At 32.8% G+C, this 25,441-nt stretch overlaps 2 protein-coding genes across 2 annotated transcripts in view; one reads left to right on the top strand and one right to left on the bottom strand.

Annotated features, from left to right (window-relative positions):
- Window positions 1-20,224, bottom strand: part of LOC111634322 (RNA cytidine acetyltransferase-like) — a 71,432-nt gene extending 51,208 nt beyond the window's left edge. Inside the window, exons 1-4 of the mRNA XM_023379079.1 lie at window positions 19,978-20,224; window positions 10,730-10,821; window positions 2,333-2,455; window positions 2,068-2,239 (exon numbers count right to left, since the gene is read on the bottom strand). Of these exons, the coding sequence (XP_023234847.1) occupies window positions 2,068-2,239; window positions 2,333-2,455; window positions 10,730-10,821; window positions 19,978-20,082 (492 nt within the window). The 5' untranslated portion in view covers window positions 20,083-20,224. The remainder of the gene's footprint in view (window positions 1-2,067; window positions 2,240-2,332; window positions 2,456-10,729; window positions 10,822-19,977) is intronic.
- Window positions 20,225-24,411: 4,187 nt separating this feature from the next.
- Window positions 24,412-25,190, top strand: LOC111634321. The gene is made up of 2 exons (XM_023379078.1): window positions 24,412-24,572; window positions 24,641-25,190. Exons 1-2 carry the CDS (start codon window positions 24,517-24,519, stop codon window positions 25,068-25,070), a joined length of 486 nt encoding a protein of 161 aa, XP_023234846.1. The 5' UTR covers window positions 24,412-24,516; the 3' UTR covers window positions 25,071-25,190.
- The last annotated feature ends 251 nt before the right edge of the window (window positions 25,191-25,441 follow it).

The raw sequence follows: 25,441 nt of genomic DNA, 5'->3' as shown, positions 1-25,441 counted from the left end.
AAAACTAAAACTGTATAATATTTGTTTAATTTCTTCAAATTTCCATTGTAAATCATTACAACGGTGTTGCAAGCTGTCATACTCATGACATGTTACCAGAAATTAGCTAATTCATCAACAAATTTAACGACATTCTTGGTGGTTTCTGTTGTGCTTGGTGTGACCAATAGTGTATATGTCATTTTGGACACTTACTAATTATGACATTGAATATAGTTGAAGTTGAAACTAATTCAGCATAGTAAATAACCTAATATGTAGAAATGCTTAAAGATTTAGTAGAAGAACTAATGCATGTGGAATATTGGACTCAAAAAGTCAGTATAAATGACAATCTGTTGGAACAAGAAATGGATGAGCTAAATATTGTTGTGGTAAATATAAAACATATATTTTTAAACATCAGAAAAACTCAGGTATGTTGCACGCTTCAAAAAAAATATGAGATTTTAGAGAATGAGGGAAAATTAACACTCTTTCCCATGCCACAACATTTTGCAATAAACTGCATTCCTTTTTTGATCTCAAGTCATGTCTTAAGATTTTTCAAAGATGAGGGTCAAGGTATCAATGATCTGACACTCACTATATAATGACCTCATTAGAAAAACAGAACCTTTCTCTGAAGAACATAAGAATGGAATAGACATGGATACTGGTCACAGATAACAAAAACAACAGTCTTACCTGGATACTGTTTGCTAAACCTTTGCAACCATAATACAAAATATGAGGACTTAAAGAAAGAACAAATATCAATGACACTAGCTGAGGAGCTACAGACCAGCCAGAGTGCAACTCCCAGATGGCAGGAAGCTGAAATCCCCATATCAGACACAAGGGTTCTTTCTATCAGAACAGTCAAATGACATTCTATAATGATATCTATCCTCCCTCTGCTGTACAAAGAAAGTAATGAACGGGACATGTGGATCTGGTTAAACCTTTTGTGGACTCCCTGACATTGTCTACACATCCCAAATTAATTTTAATTTGCCATGGACCACATCATCGGTTCCAAGGATCCCAAGGGTCTACAGAAACCACTTTGAGAAACATTGCTTTGGACAGATGAATTGCTTTTCATTTGCAATGAGGTCCTAAATAGACATGCACCACTGATCAGCATGTAACATACATTGTACTTAAGGAACAAAACATCAAATTAATTTTTCCCTGAACATGTGGTATGGAATTTGGAAAAATCATCTCATTAATGCTGTTTTCCTTGGACACTTACTGGAGTAAAGTATCTGCTTTTCTTCAAAACTACAATTGATGGACTACTGGACAATCTCACCCTATGCCAACACCAGCATGTTTGGTTTCAATGTGACAGTGCACCACTGCATGCTTCTAGAGAAGTTCAATGACAACTTAATGACCATTTTAGAGAAGAATGAATTGGTTCACATTGTCCACTGCAATGGCCTCCTTCATCCATTGATCTTATTCCTATGGGTTGTTTTTTGTGAGATATTTAAAATTCCTTAGATCTTGAAAGGAAAATTCTGAAAACCTGTCAAACATTAACTTTAGATGTAATTTCCCATATTCATGATTCAACAATTAAATGAATACATGTGTGTTAATGTTAATGCAGACAGGTTTAAGCAATTACTTTGAGATACTGCTAAATGGAAATGCTTACATTTTTAAGTACAACACACACAAAAAACCAAACATTCAACAAAAGAAATGTAAAATTTAATGATAACAAATGGAACTCTAGTTCTATCTGTAACAGGTGGTGAGATAATTTTACCCTATCTTTTTTTGTGAAGTAAGGAAAATCCATTGATGCACAAATGAATTTGTAATGACGTATATAAGCAAGAATTGTTTACATGAATTTTACAGTTTTTTCTGAGCTATTAATCTGTATCACTTTTTAGCAGACACCATGTACATACATCAAAAATACCGTACTTTCCGACGTATAAAACAACCCGACTTTTGAGATTTTCCTGGGTTAAAAAATCATCTTATATGCCGGAAAATATGGTAAGTCTTTATATTCAATTGTAAATGTATCAATAAATTATTACACGAATTTAAATAACTTACCATTGTAAGAGTGTATAACTGTTTAAGAGATGTCAGAGTGCGAAGCAATATAACAATTATTCCTCCACCTTCAATTGTCTCTATGGTACGAGCCAATAAATTTGGCGTGAATGCTTCAAAATCTTGGAGGATCAACATTCCATAAGTATTTCCAAGAATTTTGTGTGTTTCACTAGAAAAATTAAAATCAGAAAGTAATCATAAACTTGTCAAAAATTAGCATAACTCATCAACACAAAATTTTGAATTACATAAAATTAATTACCTGTAATAACAGAATCTGATTTGAGTTGCAGCAATAAATAAATCAAACGGATCATCTTCATTCAGTTCCATTTTATTGTTTTTTAATTTTTTCTGTATCTGTCGCATCTTTTTCTTTCTGTGACTGCAAATATGCAGAAAACATTTATTTTAAAATGTTCCAAAGGGTTAAATTAACATATTTTTTAAATGTTTTTAATTAATTTATTGGTTTAGTGTTGCATGGCAAATTATACCGTAAGTCTATTCAATTATTTGTATGGTTTAATTTGAATTTTCTAAACTACATAGTAATAATTATTATTTCATTCAAAAACTATTTTATTTTGTGTGAAATAATTTTTGAGATATTTTGCATATGTTCAGGGGAATTTTTGATCCTGAAAATATTCTGCATCCCTATGGTAACCTCTCCTTTTCTGATTGACTTATTGGTTTAGTGTTGCATGGCAAATTATACCATAAGTCTATTCAATTATTTGTATGGTTTAATTAGAATTTTCTAAACTACATAGTAATAATTATTATTTCATTCAAAAACTATTTTATTTTGTGTGAAATAATTTTTGAGATATTTTGCATATGTTCAGGGGAATTTTTGATCCTGAAAATATTCTGCAGCCCTATGGTAACCTCTCCTTTTCTGATTGACTCAGTTGTTCTAAGGTTCTGAGCATGCTTCCAATAAATGCTACTTTGCTTCTAGTTTTGCCTATTTTTATAGGTATGGTATGTACTCTGCTTTCTGACCTTCTGTTTGCTGATCTTGTCATTCCTAATACAATCAAAGATAGTCATTTCTCTTAGTGAAATCAGTTTAACTGCATCAACTTTATCTTTAATGTGAGGTAGCAGAAATTCCTATATTCGAACTAGACTTTAATATTAATATTGTTCGAGTTACGTAACAATTGTTGTTCATAGCTACCTGAGAAAGCGTCCCATTACATTTTCTCAAAGGCAACAGGATGCTTTCTCGCGATCTTTTAACCTCTGGACAGCCGATATCATCCGTGAATATCGCCAGAGACGGCCGAAAAAAGTCAGTCATCGTCTGTCCCTCTGTCAAAGGAAACCCACATCAATTACTCCCAGAATATCATTGACCAGTGCCCATTTTGGATAACTTGTGCCATCATTGTACTAGTGGATATTATAGTGGAACTAATCACTATCGGAACTATTATCACCCAACCAGAGCTCCATCGGAAAATCACCTTTTATCACCAGGTATTTATGCAACTTGTGCTCATTATGTGAACTCTCTCTCCCCGCAACCAACTTTAGAACCTCTGTATCTTATCCAATTTATTTTTAATTAAATCCTTGTTAATTGTTAAGTGTAGTTTGAATCTTTTCCACATGCTGTCTCTCGATTGGCTGACATTACAAATCCATCTGTCCACTTACGGGACCACTCGTGTGACGGTGTGACGTAGTAATTGCCGTCTCGGCTTCCATGTTCCGATAAACATGGTGGTGTCAATCCTGACAGGGCACTAAAGAGGTGCTGACCGGAAAGGTCACATTAATGTACACTCTGAGGAGTTTGCTGAATTGTACTCCTATAAGCCTAATCTTTTGGAAGCTGCTCCAATCATCTATTGCTCTTTCTTATTCCATTATAGACATTCTGGAGTTGCTTTGGATATCTGTAGATTAACCCAAGTTTTTCAATAAACTGTTTCCCACTGTAAGTCCTCCTTCTTTTCTTGTGTTGTAACAAACTTCTGGATAGTGATCTAAATGCTGTCAATTTATACCAGAAAATATATTAGATTAAAAGTATATATAGATTGGGTTCATGTATATTGACATGGTTAAGCTCTCTTTTTTTTCTAGCCACATATTTATATCTATGTAATGGACCTCATTATTATTATGTATTTGTTCTACTTTCATAGCAACACCTACTTGGTTCTTATTAAATTCACTAATAACGCTCTTGTATTTACTTACTTCATTTCAAAGAATCGGAACAATATCCACACAGCAAAAGATGGCTATCTTATTATGTTTAAATTTTTTATTATAGGTGCTTTGATTAATTTATAATGCTATGAGTTTATTTTACGTAGCTTGACAATGACCTCTTATGGTTTATTGATCACATATTCTAGTTTCATCCTGTGTTTTAATAAAGTTCTTTTCAACAAACAACTAGTGAATACTGGTTAACTTTAAATAAACTGATATTACAAAAACCAGCAAAAATAGTAAAAAAATTTATGTTAGCAAATGTTTTATTCCATATTAAATGACATCTTCAGGTTCTTAACTTTCATAATTCAAACTGCACGAGATGGAATGCTTCAATTCAACATATGCAGGTTCATTGATTGGGTTGGGCACCTTGGGAATCTCAGATTTTTGGATCTGTTAAAAATATATGAAGCTGTTATGAGAAATGCGGCCATTAATTTCAAGGTTGAAGATTCTTTTCCATTAGTTTGGAAGACATGCTTCATTTCATAATCACATAGTCTAAGACAGCGATTCCCAACCCGAGATATGCAATAGGTTGTTTAGGGGTACAGAAAAAAGTTAGTTATTATGACAGAAAAATAATATACAGTAGACCCTCCTATAACACGGGTTCCTATAATTACGATTCCTGTAAGACGGAGAAAAAATTGTGACGGTATCCGTACAAACCTGGTAAAAACTCCTATAATTCGGTAAAATGTCATCGAGCAGCCGAACTACTTTCCGCTGTCCAGCGCCACACTATGGAGAGTTTAGGCGAGTAAGTTGCTTACTATTGTCTGTACAGTATGTAAATTAGGTACCGTAAGTCTAATACAGCACTAATACAATCTAATTTTATACATTTCTTGTAAAAGAAACATTTCTTATTCAACGGCCATAAAGATTATTTATATTAATGATGTCTCCAAAGTTCAACTAAGTTTTCACAGAAAAATAACTTATCAGAAATCGCCCGCCGTTTGGTGCGCTGCTCCGCGACGAAAACAAGCTTGAGCAATGGCGGTGTCGAATGGTGCACACTAGGTAAGTAATCCTACAAATTTTTGTTTATAGCATAGTTTATACGGATTATTCCCAAAAAAATTATACATATTTTGGAAATGTTGAGTTGAATTAGTCTAGAATCGATTAATTTTATGGAAGATAACCTTTCAAACAGCCGTAGTCCATAAACTTCACACGTGTCGGGCTGTGATTGGCAAGGACTCGTACAAAATTGATTCATAAAGAACGGAACGTATCTACCGTGTTATAGGTGGGTCGACTGTATTATGCATCACAAATTAATAATATAAAAAAATTATTAGGTAAAAAATGTTCCTTGCAATAATCAAAAACTTTATTATACATTTCAAAATGCAAAAATAGAAATAAAAACTTATGCTGCCAATTCTACAATGCAACAGATCAATAAATGTTACACAGTCAGTCAATGGTAGTGGGAATACCATTATACGTGATTAGTGATTATGCTACGGACTTTTGATGGTGGGATATGTTACCATTATTATTATTATTATCTCTCAACAATATTCCCATGTATTGTTTGAAAAAAGTATTTTTTTGTTTATAAAAAGTATTTTTTGTTGTTAGGAAGGAAAAGGACATAGCTAGTTTCTCCAGATTTTCTCTAAAAGCGGTAATTTTTTTTATTATTTATTCAGTATTTTATTAGTTTTTTATTGACAAGATTATGTCTTGTTTAGAAAATTGTACTGCCTGCTCTGTTACCAGCTTAAAGGTATGAAGGAGTAAGTGTCAGAAGTTGCACTTTGGCACAGAGTAGGGAATCATGCGCGCATAAAAAAACAGACTTGTAGGTACTTGGGAGACCGAGAACTGAGTCAAAATAAAATTCAATGTGGCGACACTCTCTACAAACATGCAGTGTGAGATTTGAGCATGTGTTGCTGGTTGGAAAGTTTGAAATGCCACAGGGGTACACTAATGAAAAAGGGTTGGGAACCGCTGGTCTGAGAGATTAAAAGTATCCAGTCCACCAATCAACAAGCCTGAACTTTTGAATCAAGGCATTGTCTCATGCAATTCGAATTTAGAATGTTAAGAGCTTGAAAATGTTCACTAACATGAGTTTTTTTTTTACCATTTCTGCTGGTTTTCGATTTTTATGATAGTAGTTCTTTCAACTACAGGCCTTATTGGCCTTTTGAAAATGTTGTTTAACATTTTCAAAAAGCTGTATAAGTGGAGTGGCAACTATTTTGGTGGACCTCAAAGAGTATTTCTTGTAGATGAGGCTTTCTTTTCTTTATAGACTTGATCCTCCTTGTTAGCAATATTGTTGGATATCTCGACTTAGTTCTTGTGCTTTTACTTATTTAATATACCTTCCTAAACTCCTCTTGGTACTTTTCTACTAATGGCAGGAATCTTAGCTTTGTCAAATAGGGTAATGACTACGTTATTGTCATCCCTCTATTTTGTAATTATTTTGATCAAGCTGGGAACTAAGTTATGAAATACTTCTTTTCTTATTTTTGTTGTTGTCCTTTATTTAAAATGTTTTTGATATCCCTGGCCAATGTCCATTTTATGGATTGCCTTTCTTGTGGGTAGAGTCTAGCTGCTTTCTCAAGTTCAGCACACATTGTGAGCAAATGCTTATCATAATAAGCTCCTTCAATATGAACTTATATCTTTTTGAGAAAGTTATTAACCTTTGCCAAAACATCAATTCTATCTTGTATATGCAATTCTTTACTTTCATGTCTGGGGATTACATAATGTTTCTGTTTCTTTAATGCTGATCACCTAAACATATATGGTCCAGCTCTTTGGTCTATTTGGCAACTATTTTCATTTCTTTATATAGGATCTACATTTTCTGTGTGAGGCAATCAATCTTTGTATGATTTATCTATATTATCCATGTTTCATGACTAGATTCTTGATGTGAACTAATTCTCTCAAGGCTTCATTGATGTTATCATAGAGGATATGCACTCATCTGATGAGGATTCTGAAAGCTGAGAGTTTATGAAACTGAATCACATGAGGTAAACAGGATTATAACAGGTGTGCTGTATATTTCCTTTATATGTTGGTTTTATACTCTATTTTTAAAGTAACAATCAATGTCCAGAAAGTGTGCTTTAACCAAGCTTTCATGGTTGAGTTGTAAAGTGAGACCAAATTGGTTAGAATTGACAGTTCAAATGAGTTTAAATATTCTATCTGATGATGAATCAGGAAGACTCAAAAATTGTTCTATACCTACAGTAAACCGACATCTTTATTGCAATAGATTTTTCTATGCATATACAAGTTTCCTATACATATTTTTGTTTTAAATTCCACGACTTTCTCCAACCTACTTTGNCTTTTTTATTTCTTTTCTATTTTCTCATCTATTTTCTTTTTATTTCGAAAATATAATAAATATTAATCATTTTAAAATAAATTATTGGAAAATTATTATTAATTATATTATAATTTTTTAAATATTACATAAATATTTTATTCTTGAAAAGGTAGTTAAAAATACAATATTAAAGTAAATAATGCTTACTGCCATCTGCGAGAAATTACAACAACAATTTATAAATTTTCTTAATTATAAAAAAATATATTTATTTATTTATTTTGCATAATAACCGAATATAATAAACAATTAAAATTTTAATAATTTTTAAATTCACATTGCTGAGTAATTCATCGGAGATTGATTTTAAAATTTTTTGGAATCCCTTTGGAATATCGCTCGGTCATTAGTGAAATAAGCTGTTCTTTAGTATATTCTCTTGTTTTTGTTGACAAAGTACTTTACCATAGTTTACCCCGGGTAATGCGAAATCTCCCTTGAACATATCCAATTAATTGTGATTCTACTTTATTTAAATGTAATCAACAATTTTTAAAATTTAGCGGTTAATAAACTTCTTACAGCAACGTGAACTAAGAGTATTATTATTGATTTTGCTTGCTTTTTTAATCATTGTATAAATACATATCTAGAAGAGAATCTATTAAATATAAGTGTGAAATTTCACATTTTTATTTTTTATCGCTTTTATCTCGTGGATTTTCTTTGATATTGAAAAGAAAATTCAAGAATCTCTCTCTTAAGAGATTATTTCTTAATAAAATAAATACAACTAATTCGATAAAAGTATGAATTATTTACAGATAATTGCTCATTTTTAAATTTATATATATAAATTCAAGATTGTTCAATTGTTCATTTATTTCAATGGATAATGTATGTATTTATAAATCATAATAAAATCTTAAAATATTCATAATTTTATTATAATTAATGCATGTATCTACATTATATGTTGTGATTAATTTTAATTTATTATAAAATGTTAATAATAATTAATATTTAACTTAAATCTTGTGTAATTTGCGTCATTTTCTTCTTGTACAAAAGATAAACAGTCTTCAATGATATGAGTAATGTGTCTTTGAATATGTCCAATAGACTGATAGACTTTTTTATTTTTAAAATTAAAGTAATCTAGTTTACTCTTTTGAAGACATAAGCAACCTTAGATACGTCGGATCACACGGAGCAAGATAGAGAAAAATATTTACAAACAATACAGCCGTAGGGATATTTCCTGGGAGTACAAAACTCTTCCAGAAAATTAATTTTCTAGCAACTTAATATTTACTCGTAGCCAAAATACGTGCGATTTTTTTCTCTGGGAGTAGAAGTAGCGCTAGACGTTAAGCAAGGAAAGCATTAAATCAGAATGCTTCATACAATAGAATGCCGTTCAAACGTAAAAATTTAATTTAAAAAGTATTTTTTTTGTACTTTGTAAATTTTTGGGAAAATCCTGTGTATGTTTGGGAGAAATTTTAGGTCCTAAAAATATTCTGAATCCCTTTTCGTAAGTTGCATTGCACCACATTACTTCTTACTGCCTGCAGACAGCTACACTTTATCAACATATTGTCAGCAAAAAATCAAAAAGGCAGTCAAGGAGGCAAATTCCCCAACTTTTTGACTAAATTTCCTAACTTTTCATGACTTTCCAAACACTAATGAAAATCCACAACTTTCCAGGTGGTAAGAACTCTGCATATAACATGGAGTTGGAATAGGCTGATAAATACATAAAATAAATAAACAAACTTAATATCTAAGCAAGATAAAACATAGTGAAATAACTGGAAAAAAATGTGGCTCTTGCTGTTTGTTGGTATGACCATTAATGTTTTGTAAATTTAGCTTAATATGAACCTCATTAATACAAAGTATAAATTTTTAAGTTCCTTCAGTTTTGTATTAACAGTTCATCCATATTATTCAAAACTCATAACCATTCAGTATTTGTTTTATAGAACTGTATTCTCTTCTTCTTAGAAAGAAGTGAACTCTGACCTTATTCTTAAATAAACTCTCCCCCACCTGACTTCGGTGGGGTGAGGTGCTTGTTTTGCCTGCTTGAAGAAGAGGGTCGCCATTTTGTATTTTATTTTGACTCGGTTCTCAGTCCCTTGACTACCTACAAGTCTGGATTTTTTATGTGCAAATGATTTGGTCACTTAATACTCTGTGCCAAATATCAACTCTCAACATGTACTTGTTCATACCTCTATGCTGGTAACTTAAAACGGCAGTACGATTTTATAAACAAGACATAGTCTTGTCAAAAAATATATATATTTATTAAATTTATCTCTTAATAAATTTCCTGAACTTTATAAATTAATAAACTAGAAAAAAAACAGAAATTGTTTTGTTATGCAATTAAAATTATTAAAATGAAAAATGATAAATAATTTTAATTTAAAAAGTATTTTTTTTGTACTTTGTAAATTTTTGGGAAAATCCTGTGTATGTTTGGGAGAAATTTTAGGTCCTAAAAATATTCTGAATCCCTTTTCGTAAGTTGCATTGCACCACATTACTTCTTACTGCCTGCAGACAGCTACACTTTATCAACATATTGTCAGCAAAAAATCAAAAAGGCAGTCAAGGAGGCAAATTCCCCAACTTTTTGACTAAATTTCCTAACTTTTCATGACTTTCCAAACACTAATGAAAATCCACAACTTTCCAGGTGGTAAGAACTCTGCATATAACATGGAGTTGGAATAGGCTGATAAATACATAAAATAAATAAACAAACTTAATATCTAAGCAAGATAAAACATAGTGAAATAACTGGAAAAAAATGTGGCTCTTGCTGTTTGTTGGTATGACCATTAATGTTTTGTAAATTTAGCTTAATATGAACCTCATTAATACAAAGTATAAATTTTTAAGTTCCTTCAGTTTTGTATTAACAGTTCATCCATATTATTCAAAACTCATAACCATTCAGTATTTGTTTTATAGAACTGTATTCTCTTATTGCATAAATTTTTGAAATTTGTAGAGTTTTATTATTTGGTTTGGATGATAATATCAATTGCCTACAGCAAATGTACTTACGTGCTAAACCCGAGTTCTTTCTTATAACACCATAATACAGATGGTCGGGCTTTGATGACCGCTTTCGATAGCATATAATGAAGTATAACCACCTAAAAAGAAAAATGCTGATTAATTTTATAAATATTCCAAAACTGTAGAATGAATTTTATCATTTTGTTCTATAGGATTCCTAATAGTGACAGATTTAAGTGTGGAATGAAATATATCATATTATTGAATATGTGTGGATACTCTTTATTTTAGTATAAGGTAACATCACAACACATTTCAGTGCTAAGTCATATTTAGGGACACCGTCAACTGGGTGACCAACAAGTACGCAATGGTCAACTGGGCTACTGCTAACTGAGAACCGGACATCTGGGTGACAGAATACAAAATTTTTTGTTTTATTTATTAATATTGATCTACTACCAGGAAAATTTAAATAATATTTTTTAAGAAACAAGTTAAATGAGTTAAAGGAACGATTTTGTAATTAACAAACATATTTATATATGTTACATACAGTAAAACAAAAAAAGACAAGAAATTCAAAATAAAATTTTTTATTTTAAATTTTATTTGTGAAAATGATTTGCTCTTATACATAAGACGGCAAGTTCTTCAAAAGAATTAGAAACAGTTAACAAATTACATGAAAGAAAAGCAATTCTTTGGTAGAATTTGTTTTTGAAGAACTGCTTTTCTTTGATGTGCTTTGTTAGCTGCTTCTGACATACAATAATTAACGATGATACAGTAAGATGTTCCAAGCATTTCCTTTTCCTAAGTTGGAAATAATTTGTAACTCATACTTCATAAGTCTTAACCATATTTATTTTTATATATATTTTAACAATATTTACAAAAAAAAGTAAATAAATAAAAAGCATTTGCCCAATCATATGCTTGCTAACCATGTAAAAAATTTTTAAGTTTCTGTCATCCAGTTAACCATGGTCCACTTGACTATCGCCCATTGTGAATTGTCCAGTTGACTGGCACCCAGTTGTCGCGTACACTCATTTTTATGTGTGGATGTATTTGCTAAATGTTCTCCCATGACCCTGACAACACATAAACACACTTTTCACAAAACTGCCACAAAATTCTGATATGCATCAAGAAATGCATTAAAAAAATGGCATTTCTGGAATTTCAACAAGAAAATTATATTGAATATTGAATAACAACATACGTGAGTTTTGCAATGAAAAAGTTAAATAATACCCCATCACATGTTATTCAATTTACCTTAGATAAAATTCATATAAATTGTATATAATTATCAGTGCAAAGTCAAACTGTTAATACATCAGAAAATTAAATTAAGTATTAACGAATCAACAAATATATTAAATCTATTAAAAAAATAACAATGGATTTAATTGTAGTTTTATCAAATTTTTATTTTTTAATATAATTTAAATATCTCATAGTCCTTGTGAATAACATTTCTGTCACAAAACTTCTACCAAAAATCCAAAAATTGCCACAATCAGTTATAAACATGCAAATACACATGAACAGGTCAGGTCAGCAAATATTTAAAAAAATATAGGTTTATCTAGAGATTACAGTAGATTTAAATCACAATCATCAAAGGTAGAGAGAAAAACTAGGACATCGCACTACTTTGTCGTATTGTGATAGAACTGAAGCAGAGCCGAAAAGAAAGAAGCAATCCCTGCACCTGTTACACATAGAAGAGGTGATTCTTGTACAGTACCTGAGAAATGCAAACAGCTGAACTTTGCACTTTCTGTCACAAAAAAAGGCAATCCTTGCACCGGCAGGCCACAGGAGACATGATCCTTGCACTGGCCAGGTACAGAGAGACAATTCAAGAACAAAACAATCAATGGCAATTACATTGTTCTTGTGTTTTTTTTTTGTTTTTCACACCTATTTTCCGTTAGGCATATATAATATTGTTTTTATTTTTGACTCCTAGGCCTAAATTCCATTAGGTGCACTTGTCACATCAGAGAGCATGGACATTGTCACTGTAAACTTTGTATACCAAAAACAAAGTCATGGACTCCTATTTTTACTCTCCTGGCTCTCATATACATAACAGAGGAAAAGTATGGCAATCGATCAAAAAATTACCCCCCCCAAGATGTTTACATTTTTGGACTCAGATTACCTTGAGACATTGAGAAATGCAAAAATATTCAGAGTTTTTTCTCTATGCATGGATGTTAATGTGTGTGGCACAATTTTGTTTACCCTGTTTAAAGCTTAATAACTATGCTTTTAAAAATTTCTGAAATTTTGCAGGAAGGTTTGTGTATTAGAAAGATTCATGCTATTAAATTTTGGTGGTTTAAGGTCAACAGAGTGAGGCAATAAAGGGCGGTCATATGTCATATACCTCAATTTTACTCATTATTGGCATTTACAGTTTTATTTATAAAATCCTCCCTACCCTCAAAATTAAGCTTTTTGCCATTTTATAATAATTAAAAATATAAACAGTTTTTAAATGAAATATCATAACAGATAGTGCCACCAGAATTTTAAATGTTGCTGGGAAAGTTAAGCAATTCATTGCTTGATTTTTTACATTTAATGGACCCACATTACATTTCTGGATTCCTCCACTAATCGAAAATGGCAAAGCTATATCAAAATTGATCCACTAAATTTTCAGAATGAACTTGATTCTATAAGCCCATACAAGACGTGCTGGTGACTGTAAAGCATTGTGTGATATCGCTTTGTAACATGTGTTTGTGAAATGACCTTATATCGCGAAAACAAAATCATGGACCCCATTTTTTATTGCATTTTTGGATTCCATAGCCCAATTAATGGAAAATGACAAAGTTTAATCAAAATCTATTGAATGTATTTTGTGAACGAGCACAATTCTGTTAGCCTAATAGAAGAAGCTTCGCTAATGCTCCACTTCAAATTTATTTTTCTTACCACTTCACCAATGAGGAATTGGTTAGATATTATGAGATACTCAGGTATCATGTATGTTTATGTATATGTTGTAAATTCTGAGACCATTTTTTGGCACTTGGAGGAACTGGACACAAAAATGATCCTCATTTTCATTTTTCTCAAATAAATACAACCAACATCTCTTGAAACATCATTTATTCCATGTATAGGATGGGTTCCCCTTTGTAAGAAGATTAGTCAAATTAGTGCCATCAAACGATAAACTATGAAATTAAATCATTTTTGCTGCAGATGTACATTTGAAATATAAAAATTTACAAGTTTCCTATAGAAAACCCCAACAAAATGTGTCTAAAGGATCAAAGTATCAATAAAGTAGCATAATAGGATTTATTCAAAAAAGCCAGAAAAGTCAGGTCCTGTAAAAATATTTTATCAGGGAAACTCTATCTCTGAACAAAAAAACTAGCACCTTTATCATGTAAATTCCCACATAAGGTACTCAGCCAGCCATCACATACCTGACAAGGCATATAAATACAAACATAAACATCTTAACGAAAACCCAATACATTATAATAAAGCTACAATGACTGCTGCTGAATGTGCCCCAGTCGGCATTGTAGTAACCAACGATGGTTATATCATAATTTTAATTATACTGGAAGAGGATATAGGACCGGAAGTCCAGGTAGCATAATTTAACGCATCCACATGGCAAGTGACAGTTGCAGGTTTGAGTCCCAGTTTAATCTAAAATTATTTAATTAAATTATAATTATTAAATTTAATATGAGATGACACCTAATGCCTCTCTCTAAGGTCAAATTTATCAGTAATTTATAATTATTATAGCTGTTATTTAGCCCAATGTCATATGGTAGTGGCACTCTTTGATTCAGTGTTGGAATTCCTAGAAAGCAAAGACAATGATTTGCAGCTCAATTTAATTAATTCAAAAAATGACATAGCTTATATGACTGATTTATTTGCCAAATTTAACGAAACCAATTTGAAGTTACAAGGTGATCAATTAAATTTAATCATAGTCACATCNTTCTTGTGCTTTTACTTATTTAATATACCTTCCTAAACTCCTCTTGGTACTTTTCTACTAATGGCAGGAATCTTAGCTTTGTCAAATAGGGTAATGACTACGTTATTGTCATCCCTCTATTTTGTAATTATTTTGATCAAGCTGGGAACTAAGTTATGAAATACTTCTTTTCTTATTTTTGTTGTTGTCCTTTATTTAAAATGTTTTTGATATCCCTGGCCAATGTCCATTTTATGGATTGCCTTTCTTGTGGGTAGAGTCTAGCTGCTTTCTCAAGTTCAGCACACATTGTGAGCAAATGCTTATCATAATAAGCTCCTTCAATATGAACTTATATCTTTTTGAGAAAGTTATTAACCTTTGCCAAAACATCAATTCTATCTTGTATATGCAATTCTTTACTTTCATGTCTGGGGATTACATAATGTTTCTGTTTCTTTAATGCTGATCACCTAAACATATATGGTCCAGCTCTTTGGTCTATTTGGCAACTATTTTCATTTCTTTATATAGGATCTACATTTTCTGTGTGAGGCAATCAATCTTTGTATGATTTATCTATATTATCCATGTTTCATGACTAGATTCTTGATGTGAACTAATTCTCTCAAGGCTTCATTGATGTTATCATAGAGGATATGCACTCATCTGATGAGGATTCTGAAAGCTGAGAGTTTATGAAACTGAATCACATGAGGTAAACAGGATTATAACAGGTGTGCTGTATATTTCCTTTATATGTTGGTTTTATACTCTATTTTTAAAGTAACAATCAATGTCCAGAAAGTGTGCTTTAACCAAGCTTTCATGGTTGAGTTGTAAAGTGAGACCAAATTGGTTAGAATTGACAGTTCAAATGAGTTTAAATATTCTATCTGATGATGAATCAGGAAGACTCAAAAATTGTTCTATACCTACAGTAAACCGACATCTTTATTGCAATAGATTTTTCTATGCATATACAAGTTTCCTATACATATTTTTGTTTTAAATTCCACGACTTTCTCCAACCTACATTGTACAGATTCCCTGACCCTCGAATCCCTTACAGTATGACACATTGACAAAATAAGACAGCATTTGATTTACTATGCACATATGATATTGCTCACCAATGTTTCAATTATCTATTTTTTCTAATTAATAGTTAAATTAATCAAAATTAATTTTTTATAATTGCTGAATTATTAAGATTAAAAAAAATTTTTTTATTAAATTAAAGTAGTTTTATTCTGTTATTAATCCACAACTATAAATCTACATGGCTCTGAAAAAAGAAAAAAAGCCATTGTTTATTTATTATTCTTTAACAAATCCTGTATAATCCATCTACAAGTAAAACGGCAAAACCATATTTGGGACAAGACTATGTCTCGGAGACTCACTACTAAGCGGAATCACTTTGACGCTCAAGGCGGGTCTTGTTCTCATTCTCCAATCTTCTTTGTTATCGCTGCTTTTGGGTGCAATCATTCAAACTTCGCCGGCCACGATGCATTTTTGATGAAATTAACCTATCCAATTTTGAAATTTCTCTCTGTTGCGTGTCAGCCCAGGTTGAATTTTTGTCGATGCGTGATGAAAATTTCCCATTTTTAAAAAAATAATTGTGACTATTGTGTCATCCAAAATTATTTTTTTATTNCATCAATGTGAAAATTGAACTTGTTTTGAATTGCACAAACGATCGACGTTTGTGCAATTCAAAACAAGTTCAATTTTCGCGCCAATATTGAAGAAAACGACAGTTTAACCATTTTAATTTGTTTTTCTTGTATATAAAAATAATATTCCCATCTTACTCCACGGGTGGGGCGAGATGGCGCATTTACGTATAATTTTAAAATATTAAATTTTCTTGTTTTTAAAAACGTTTTTCAAAAAATAAATTTTGTATTATATATTACCAAACGTTGCAATTGCCGAGAATAAAAAAAAATTATCGTTCTCGTTAAAGTGGTTGCCATCTTATGACTTTTCAAGCCTTAACATTCTCATCTTGCCCCACCTTCCCTTATATGGTATTGTGGTCAATGTATCGCTTATTGTTACGTCTGAAATCCGATGATTCGTCCTTAATAATTCTGTATAGACATCGGCACAAATGTGGATTCGAAAACAAATCTTATACGTCAGAGTCGAAAAATTGTCTACATCGGCAGTTCCCAACCTTTTCTACAGTATTCCTCCTCCATCGAAGCTCTCNAAAACAAAATCATGGACCCCATTTTTTATTGCATTTTTGGATTCCATATCCCAATTAATGGGAAATGACAAAGTTTAATCAAAATCTATTGAATGTGTTTTGTGAACGAGCACAATTCTGTTAGCCTAATAGAAGAAGCTTCGCTAATGCTCCACTTCAAATTTATTTTTCTTACCACTTCACCAATGAGGAATTGGTTAGATATTATTAGATACTCAGGTATCATGTATGTTTATGTATATGTTGTAAATTCTGAGACCATTTTTTGGCACTTGGAGGAACTGGACACAAAAATGATCCTCATTTTCATTTTTCTCAAATAAATACATCCAACATCTCTTGAAACATCATTTATTCCATGTATAGGATGGGTTCCCCTTTGTAAGAAGATTAGTCAAATTAGTGCCATCAAACGATAAACTATGAAATTAAATCATTTTTGCTGCAGATGTACATTTGAAATATAAAAATTTACAAGTTTCCTATAGAAAACCCCAACAAAATGTGTCTAAAGGATCAAAGTATCAATAAAGTAGCATAATAGGATTTATTCAAAAAAGCCAGAAAAGTCAGGTCCTGTAAAAATATTTTATCAGGGAAACTCTATCTCTGAACAAAAAAACTAGCACCTTTATCATGTAAATTCCCACATAAGGTACTCAGCCAGCCATCACATACCTGACAAGGCATATAAATACAAACATAAACATCTTAACGAAAACCCAATACATTATAATAAAGCTACAATGACTGCTGCTGAATGTGCCCCAGTCGGCATTGTAGTAACCAACGATGGTTATATCATAATTTTAATTATACTGGAAGAGGATATAGGACCGGAAGTCCAGGTAGCATAATTTAACGCATCCACATGGCAAGTGACAGTTGCAGGTTTGAGTCCCAGTTTAATCTAAAATTATTCTTTAATTATTAAATTTAATATGAGATGACACCTAATGCCTCTCTCTAAGGTCAAATTTATCAGTAATTTATAATTATTATAGCTGTTATTTAGCCCAATGTCATATGGTAGTGGCACTCTTTGATTCAGTGTTGGAATTCCTAGAAAGCAAAGACAATGATTTGCAGCTCAATTTAATTAATTCAAAAAATGACATAGCTTATATGACTGATTTATTTGCCAAATTTAACGAAACCAATTTGAAGTTACAAGGTGATCAATTAAATTTAATCATAGCCCCATCTATTCACATGTTCAATTTTTAGACCTAATGATTCCAGCTCTTGCAATATTAATTCAGTCAAACCAGCTTCAGTAGTTAACTTCACAGGCAAAAATTGCTAAAATATTCTTTGGATAAGTATTCAGAACCTTGCTAGAATAACCAAAGACATTCAATTAATTCTGTTGATATCCAGAGTACAGTCTAAAATTATAATATAATAATCATTAATGCTCTTTTGAATCTTTTGTCACATTAGTGAAATAAGGTTCATTTTGTATATCTTAGATAATGCAAGAATTCTCAAATGACCTTAAATGTTCACTTGTAACAAGGTGAAATTTTGATAACTCCCAAGATTTTTTAAAATATTACCTTTGTTTGGTGCAAATATTTTAATCCAAATTTCGGCACTTGTGCAGTTTAGGGGGTACAGCTGTTTGAAAGGTTTTCTTCCATAAAATTAGTTGATTCTAGACTAATTTGACTGGAACATCTCCAAAACATGTATAATTTTTGGGAATAATCCATATAAAATATGCTATAAACAAAGAATTGTAGTAATACTTACTGAGTGCACACTGTTTGAAGATGCCATTGCTTAAGCTTGTTTTCGTTGTGGAGCGGCTCATCAGACGGCAGATGCATACAAAGCTTGTCACGTGACTACTCATCTCTGACGTGTTTCTTAATAACTTATTCTTTTTCCGAAGAATTCGCTGAACTTTGGAGACATCACGTGATAGATCATAATATACTATAGTATTTTTATTGTAATTAGAAATGACTTATTATTATTATTGACTGTATGAAATAACAAATGTAAAACCGCTTGCTAACGACAATAATTCTATCTTGATATATATTATGATGATAAATATTAATCAGATGCAACATAAGATGTGTAATGTCTTGATGTAAATAAATATTATACAATTTTGTTTATGACATGAAAGAGATTAAGCCATTTAAAAGAAGAACAAAATTATTAGTTATTTATTGCATTATCATACATTATTATATATTGATTTTAATCTATATTTAGAATGGAATGATGTTTTAATATTTCTATTAATGATGTCTCCAAAGTTCAGCGAATTTTTCGCAGAAAGAATAACTTATCAGGAAACACGTCTGAGATGAGTAATCACGTGACCAAATAGCACCGACAAATGTCACGTGACAAGCTTTGTACATGTCCGCCATCCAATGAGCTGCTCTGCAACGAAAACGAGCTTAAGCAATGGCATCTTCAAATAGTGCTCACTCGGTAAGTATTACTACAATTCTTTGTTTATAGCATATTTTATATGGATTATTCCCAAAAATTATATGTGTTTTGGAAATGTTCGAGTCAAATTAGTCTAGAATCAATTAATTTTATGGAAGAAAACCTTTCAAACAGCCATACCCCCTAAACTGCACGTGCCCAAATTTCCTCTCGATGCTAACAGTTGTGAGGCACATAACTGAATAACCTAGATTATCTGAGGGTAAAAGTCCATAAATTATCAAAGAAGCCAACTAAGTAATGTAACTTGTTATACTGTACATTGCAATGAATGTGACTTTCAATATGTAATCTGAAAATGGCACTCTTTTGAAAGTGTTGCATGAGTTGACCACCTCACCCCATGTACCTGCCTGCTTTGGATGATATTTAACTCCAAATGTGGAACCCCTGTCGTTGGGGAAGGGATTAAAACAGACATACCCAGTGTCTCAAGGTATCCTGACAGACATTTTCATGGGGGACACCTTGAACTTATGACATCAACTTCTTGGTCACATGTAATGTGAATCAAGAGTCAAGAAAGCAAATCATCGAAGAGTATTTTTTCCTGTCTCTATCGCGGATAGATAATTTTGAGAACCGCTGATCTAAAATACATATGCTCACCTGATCTTTTCCTTTATCTCCGACAACAACAAACATTGTTCTATGTCCCTGATTTACGCCATTTTCAATAAGCACTCTTATTCTATTGTCTATTTTCTTTCTCATCTTTATAATAGCTGATTTCACATTCAAAAATTATTTTTCGTCTTATAGTATTTCTCAACTTTCAAAAAACACTAATTCAAACCACCATACCACATCCACGTGGTTTCCATAATGTATTACCACGCCATCTGCAAAAATTAAATTCATCATGAATTCATTTTCATTTTTAACAAAGTTTTGTTGATAAATTAAAGTAAACGCGTATTTTAATAACATCTTATTTCTTTAAAATCAGGAAAAAATAAATGATAATTATTATCTGTAATATCAATGTAGAACAAATAAAAAAAAAAGTACAGTACTTACCGGTAGTTTTTCAGTTTTCTTGATTAGAGAAACAAATAAACCAGCAATGAGTTGCTCAACTTTCCCGGCAACATTTATAATTTCAGTGGCACCATGTTATTATATTTTATTAAAATCTTTTTATATGTTTAGTTATTATAAAACGGCAAAAAGCTTAATTTAGAGGGTAGGAGCAGATTTTATTTAAAAAAAAAATTGTAAATGCTAATCATGAGTAAAATCGTCACTAAGTCCGACCCTACTGGATATACACATTATCTCCCAACCCCTCCACCTTTAACCACCAAAATTTAATAGCATCAATCTCTGTAATAAACAAAAACCTCCCTGCAAAATTTAAGAAATTTTCAACAAAACACAAGGGAGTTATTAAGCTTCAAACAGGGTGAAGAAAATCGTGTCACGCACACACATACATACATACGAAGGGTGTTCAAAAAGTTTCGGACCTTTATTTTTCCCGCGTAAACCAATGATGCACGGGAGGTCTCTTTCGGTAGCGTTGTGGAGGGGACAGTCATGCACAGTCCTGAATTTTTTCCCGCCTGCAGGAAGCGTCAGTCGCAGGCAGTCGGCCCATGAGTGAGGACGTGTAGTGAGAGCTCATCGGTTCCACTAAGTTGGAAAATGACTGAACAACGTGAGCAGCGATATTGCATCAAATGTTGCCAAAAGTTTGGCGATTCTCAAGCGGAAACCATTCGCAAGATTCAGCAGGCTTTCGGGGACGATCTCCGAGGCCAAAAAAAGAGCGGCAGGTCCGCAGCAATGTCAAGGTCATGTTGACAGTTTTTTTCGACTCCCGTGGGGTGGTATATCGTGAGTACGCACCATAATGCCAAACCATCGCAAAGGAGTACTACCAGGAGGTCCTTCGTCGTCTTTGTGATGCTGTGCGACGCAAACGACTGGATCTGTGGTCGACCAAAACTTGGCAGCTCCGTCATGATAACGCACCCGCCCATTCTGCGCATCTGATTCGGACTTTCGTCGCTAAACACAAAATTCCTGTGGTTCGTCACGCTCCGTACTCTCCCGACATGGCTCCGTGTGACTTTTGGCTATTTCCCAAGCTGAAAATGCCTCTAAAAGGAACCCGATTTTAGTCAAAAGAAGACATCATACGGAATGCGACGGACCGGCTGATGGTCATTCCAAAAGGTGCGTTCCAGCAGTATTTCCAGCAATGGCAGGAGCGCTGGGAGAAGTGTATACATTACCAAGGAGACTACTTTGAAGGGGATTAGGGTTTTGTACCTCAAAATCAATAAATGTATTTTTGCCGACCAAAGGTACGATACCTTTTGAACATACCTCGTACATACACACATACTAATATTCATACGTATAGAAATTAGCCCAGCATTTTTTTGCATTTCTCTGCGTTTCAAGGTGTCCCGAATCCAAAAATGTAAAAATCTAGGGGAGGTCATTTTCTGTCGGATCGCCATGCTCTCCCTCTGCTATAACAGTCTGCTATAACGCCATCCCTCTATTATAACAGTCGAAAAAGTAAAAATTTAACATAATTAGCCAAAGAGAAAAACAGCCTAACTCTTACATGTTAGGTAGTTTATGATTGGTTAATCTTGCATGGCTTTTCCATTCCAACACAGACTAAATGGAATTTAGTATTTTTACTTTTCACTCTTTCCACCTTTTTTTTTATTTTTTTTTATTTTAACTCTCTTTGTTAATAAGAGGGCTTTTTTCAGTAAGCCAGTCCCACAATGGAGGCGGCTGGACAGTGAAGGACGGAACCACACATATCCGGACGGATCATCCCTCGAAAATTTCTTGGGGTTTTTCGATCTCGGATCCTCGGAGTTGTAGGCTGCCATGTTAGGCTGATCGGCTATCTCCACATGTAGGTACCATACTAAAAGAGCCTTTTAAAATTGTATTTTCAGTCCGTGATGTGTCACTACTGTGAGTGTCCCAGCACAAACTAATATATGAAGATGTGAGAGTGTAGAAATTAAATGGTTGTAGTGTGGTAGTGAGTGTTTACATAATTTAGTGTTTTTCCTACTATTTTTGACGTGTTGGTTTTTGGTATTCATGGTCTTTATCTGGGATCTGTACCTGTATATTTAGTGTTTCCTGAAATAAAAGTGAGAGCATATTAACTAAATCAATGTGTTATCAGTGATGGATGAGGAAGTGTCTGTAGTATCATTAGTGGTAGTTGTTGTGTGCGCGCTATTATCAGTGCTTGTTGCTGGATTATCCTGAGAGATTACACGATCTTTGTTAATGTTAACAATAGTAGTGCCGGTCATCTTACTCCTTCAAGGACAAATTTTTGAATTGAAATAAAATTAATTCCGGTTTGCACAAGAAATTCGTATAGTTAATTGGGTCAACCCTATTCATAAGGTTTCCATATCTGGTCTCGTCTTCAGCTGTTACAATCACTACTTCACAAGAGACTGGCAAATAACGTGTCATACAATTTCGGTTAATCATCTGATCATCTTTTTTTCAATTAGGAGGTGGTGAACCTATGGCACGCGTGCCAAAAGTGGCATGTTGGTAGAATCAACTGGCAAGTAGTGTCATACGATTTCGGTTTAGCATGGTTACTTTTCGACATAATCACCGGGAAGATTGAAACATTTGTGATATCTGTGAACGAGCTTTGCAATCAGGGGCGGATCTAGGTTTTTCGGGTCCTAGGGCTTATTGAAGCCCAATGGGGTACCATTTTTTGTTAGATTAAGAATCTTTACATTGATTACAATAAAACAAATATACTATAAATTATCATTATTATTATATTATTAATATTAACTATTTTTTACTATTCGATAAGTGCTCATTGTTAATGAAAAAGTATTAAAAATGTATGATGATAATTCAATTTTTGTGGGCCCTTGACACTTGGGGCCCAGTGCTTAAGCCCTATTAGTCCCTATGCAGATCCTCTCGTTTGCAATCCCCTGTTCATAGAATGTTACCGCCAGTGACTTGAGATGAAAGTTAAATATTTCTGTCTGTTGTCTGATAAGTTCAAGTGTTGTATGTGGGATAATGTTGTGTAAAATGCTTTTTTGATCAACAACCCTTTGTTTGGCGACAGTGAGGTGAGGATATTGGTGATTGGTGAAACACCAACAAAAGATTTAATTTGGCAGCCGAAAAAAAAAAAGCGATCGTCAGCGTTCCGGCGCTATTTTCGACTAATGGAGTCGAAAGTGGTTTTTAAACAGCGATTAACAATACAAGCGGGCCGCGTGTCGTTGAAGTTTCTGTGGATTGTCGTTTGATATATCGGCTTTGTTACTTTTGTCCTGCTAAATTCGCAAATTCTGAATTGTGCGTCGGTCCCACGGCCAAGGCTAAAGCCACAAAAATTTGAAAAATCCCACAATATTGATAAACGATTGGGTGGCGTGGAGAAGTGTTGCCGCATTACCGAATGCCAATTTACAAACCACCGTGCCGCCGCCGCTGCAATTACTTTCGTAAAGATCTCGGCGCCATACAGGCCCCTCTTATTAAAGTTTTGAAGGCTAAAAAGTCTCTCTTAGTGTCCACAAAGAGGAAGAGTCAAAATTATGGATCAGACCCGTAACAATCGGCATAATTGTGGCATACGGTCTATCTTATTATCTCACATTCACTAAAGCATTGGCAAATATTATTTGCAGAAGACAAATTATGAAAAAATGACAAATTACATTTCCGTCTATTAAAGAAACATATATTAACGAAAAAATTGTCATCGAAATGAAAGACGAATAAACGATATTTTATGTTATGATGATTGCAATATACAGTATTCCATAAGATTCTCCTAAATTCTTAGAGGAGAATGGAACATGTCCATGCAAACAATTGCCCAAATTATCGATAAAATGTAAATCATCGTCAATTTTCCAATGAAATTTAACATTGAAAATTTCATTAATACAATGAATTCCCGTATAACGCGTATAACACTGGTACTCACAAAATTCTAATTTTGTTTTCCACAGGTACACGTTAAGCGTAGGTTTAAACTGTATTTCACTCAATAATTATATAATAGTTAATAACAATACTCATAACTCGTTAACAATAGTCCGTTTATTGCTGTATAATTATCGTTAACGCCGGCCATAACCAGCACGTTTACTTCCTACAATGGGATTGAAATCGTGGTGGATCCAGTTAAAAACTATTATAAGAGAGAAAACCGAGTAAGTATATACGAGATAAAAGTTAAAAAAAAGAAATTTCTAGCCGTGACGTCAAATTATTATTTCAGAACCAATATAAAACTATGGCTAATCGCCATGTCAGCGATTTCTCATAAGACTTTCATACCAAATCATTGGCTCGGCTTCGGTCGAGGATCTTCGTTGGAGGACGAAAAAAGTGAAAGGAAAAATTCTATTGTGGATAAAACGAAAAAATTGCTAGGTTTAAAAAATATTCGGATCGCAAAGAATGTCGGAGAAGCTAGCGGCGACCATTTTAAATCTTTTATGGAAAAATACGGCAACGAGGACACACGTGATGACCACGATGAAGATTTGGAAGAATTTCGGTTTCAAATGTTGCTGGGCACCTGCAGATTCAATTTGGATTCATTGACAGATAGGAATGAACTTGCTGCTCCAGAAGCACGTTCGTCTCGTGAAATTCTCGTCAGATCGAAAAGGACCACTCCTAAGTTTTTGGCATGGAAAAAATAACAGTCGGAATATCTGATAAATGATTAAATTATAAATTCGTTTATGAAATTTTACTATAAATAAAATTAAAATCTATTAATGTACATAATATCCACTATTGAATAATTAAAATCTATTTTAATTTTAGTAAGTGTGCGTGTGTGTTGACGTCTATTTCGCTTAATATCTCGGGATGAAGTAAATATTAAGTAAGGAAATTTGGCACGGTAGCTTGTATGCGAGGGGCATTGATGCTATTAAATTTTGGTGGTGAAAGATCAAGAGGATGGGGAGATAAAGGACGGTCGTGTATCTCAAGAGGAGCAGGAGTTAATGAATATTTTATTCATTATTAACATTTTCACTCTTATAAAACTCATCCCTACTCTCAA

The sequence above is a fragment of the Centruroides sculpturatus genome, unplaced genomic scaffold (assembly GCF_000671375.1).
Source record: "Centruroides sculpturatus isolate CEXI.00-Female unplaced genomic scaffold, Cexi_2.0 scaffold894, whole genome shotgun sequence".
NCBI lineage: Eukaryota > Metazoa > Arthropoda > Arachnida > Scorpiones > Buthidae > Centruroides > Centruroides sculpturatus.
The sequence above is the reverse complement of the archived record's forward strand: the minus strand, read 5'-3'. Positions and strand labels throughout refer to the sequence as shown.

Excerpts from the sequence above, each read along its gene's own strand:
- LOC111634321 (XM_023379078.1), top strand. The coding sequence starts at position 24,517 with ATGGGATTGAAATCGTGGTGGATCCAGTTAAAAACTATTATAAGAGAG. Across the intron at positions 24,573-24,640 it reads ATTATAAGAGAGAAAACCGA|AACCAATATAAAACTATGGC; the intron begins GTAAGTATATAC and ends TTATTATTTCAG.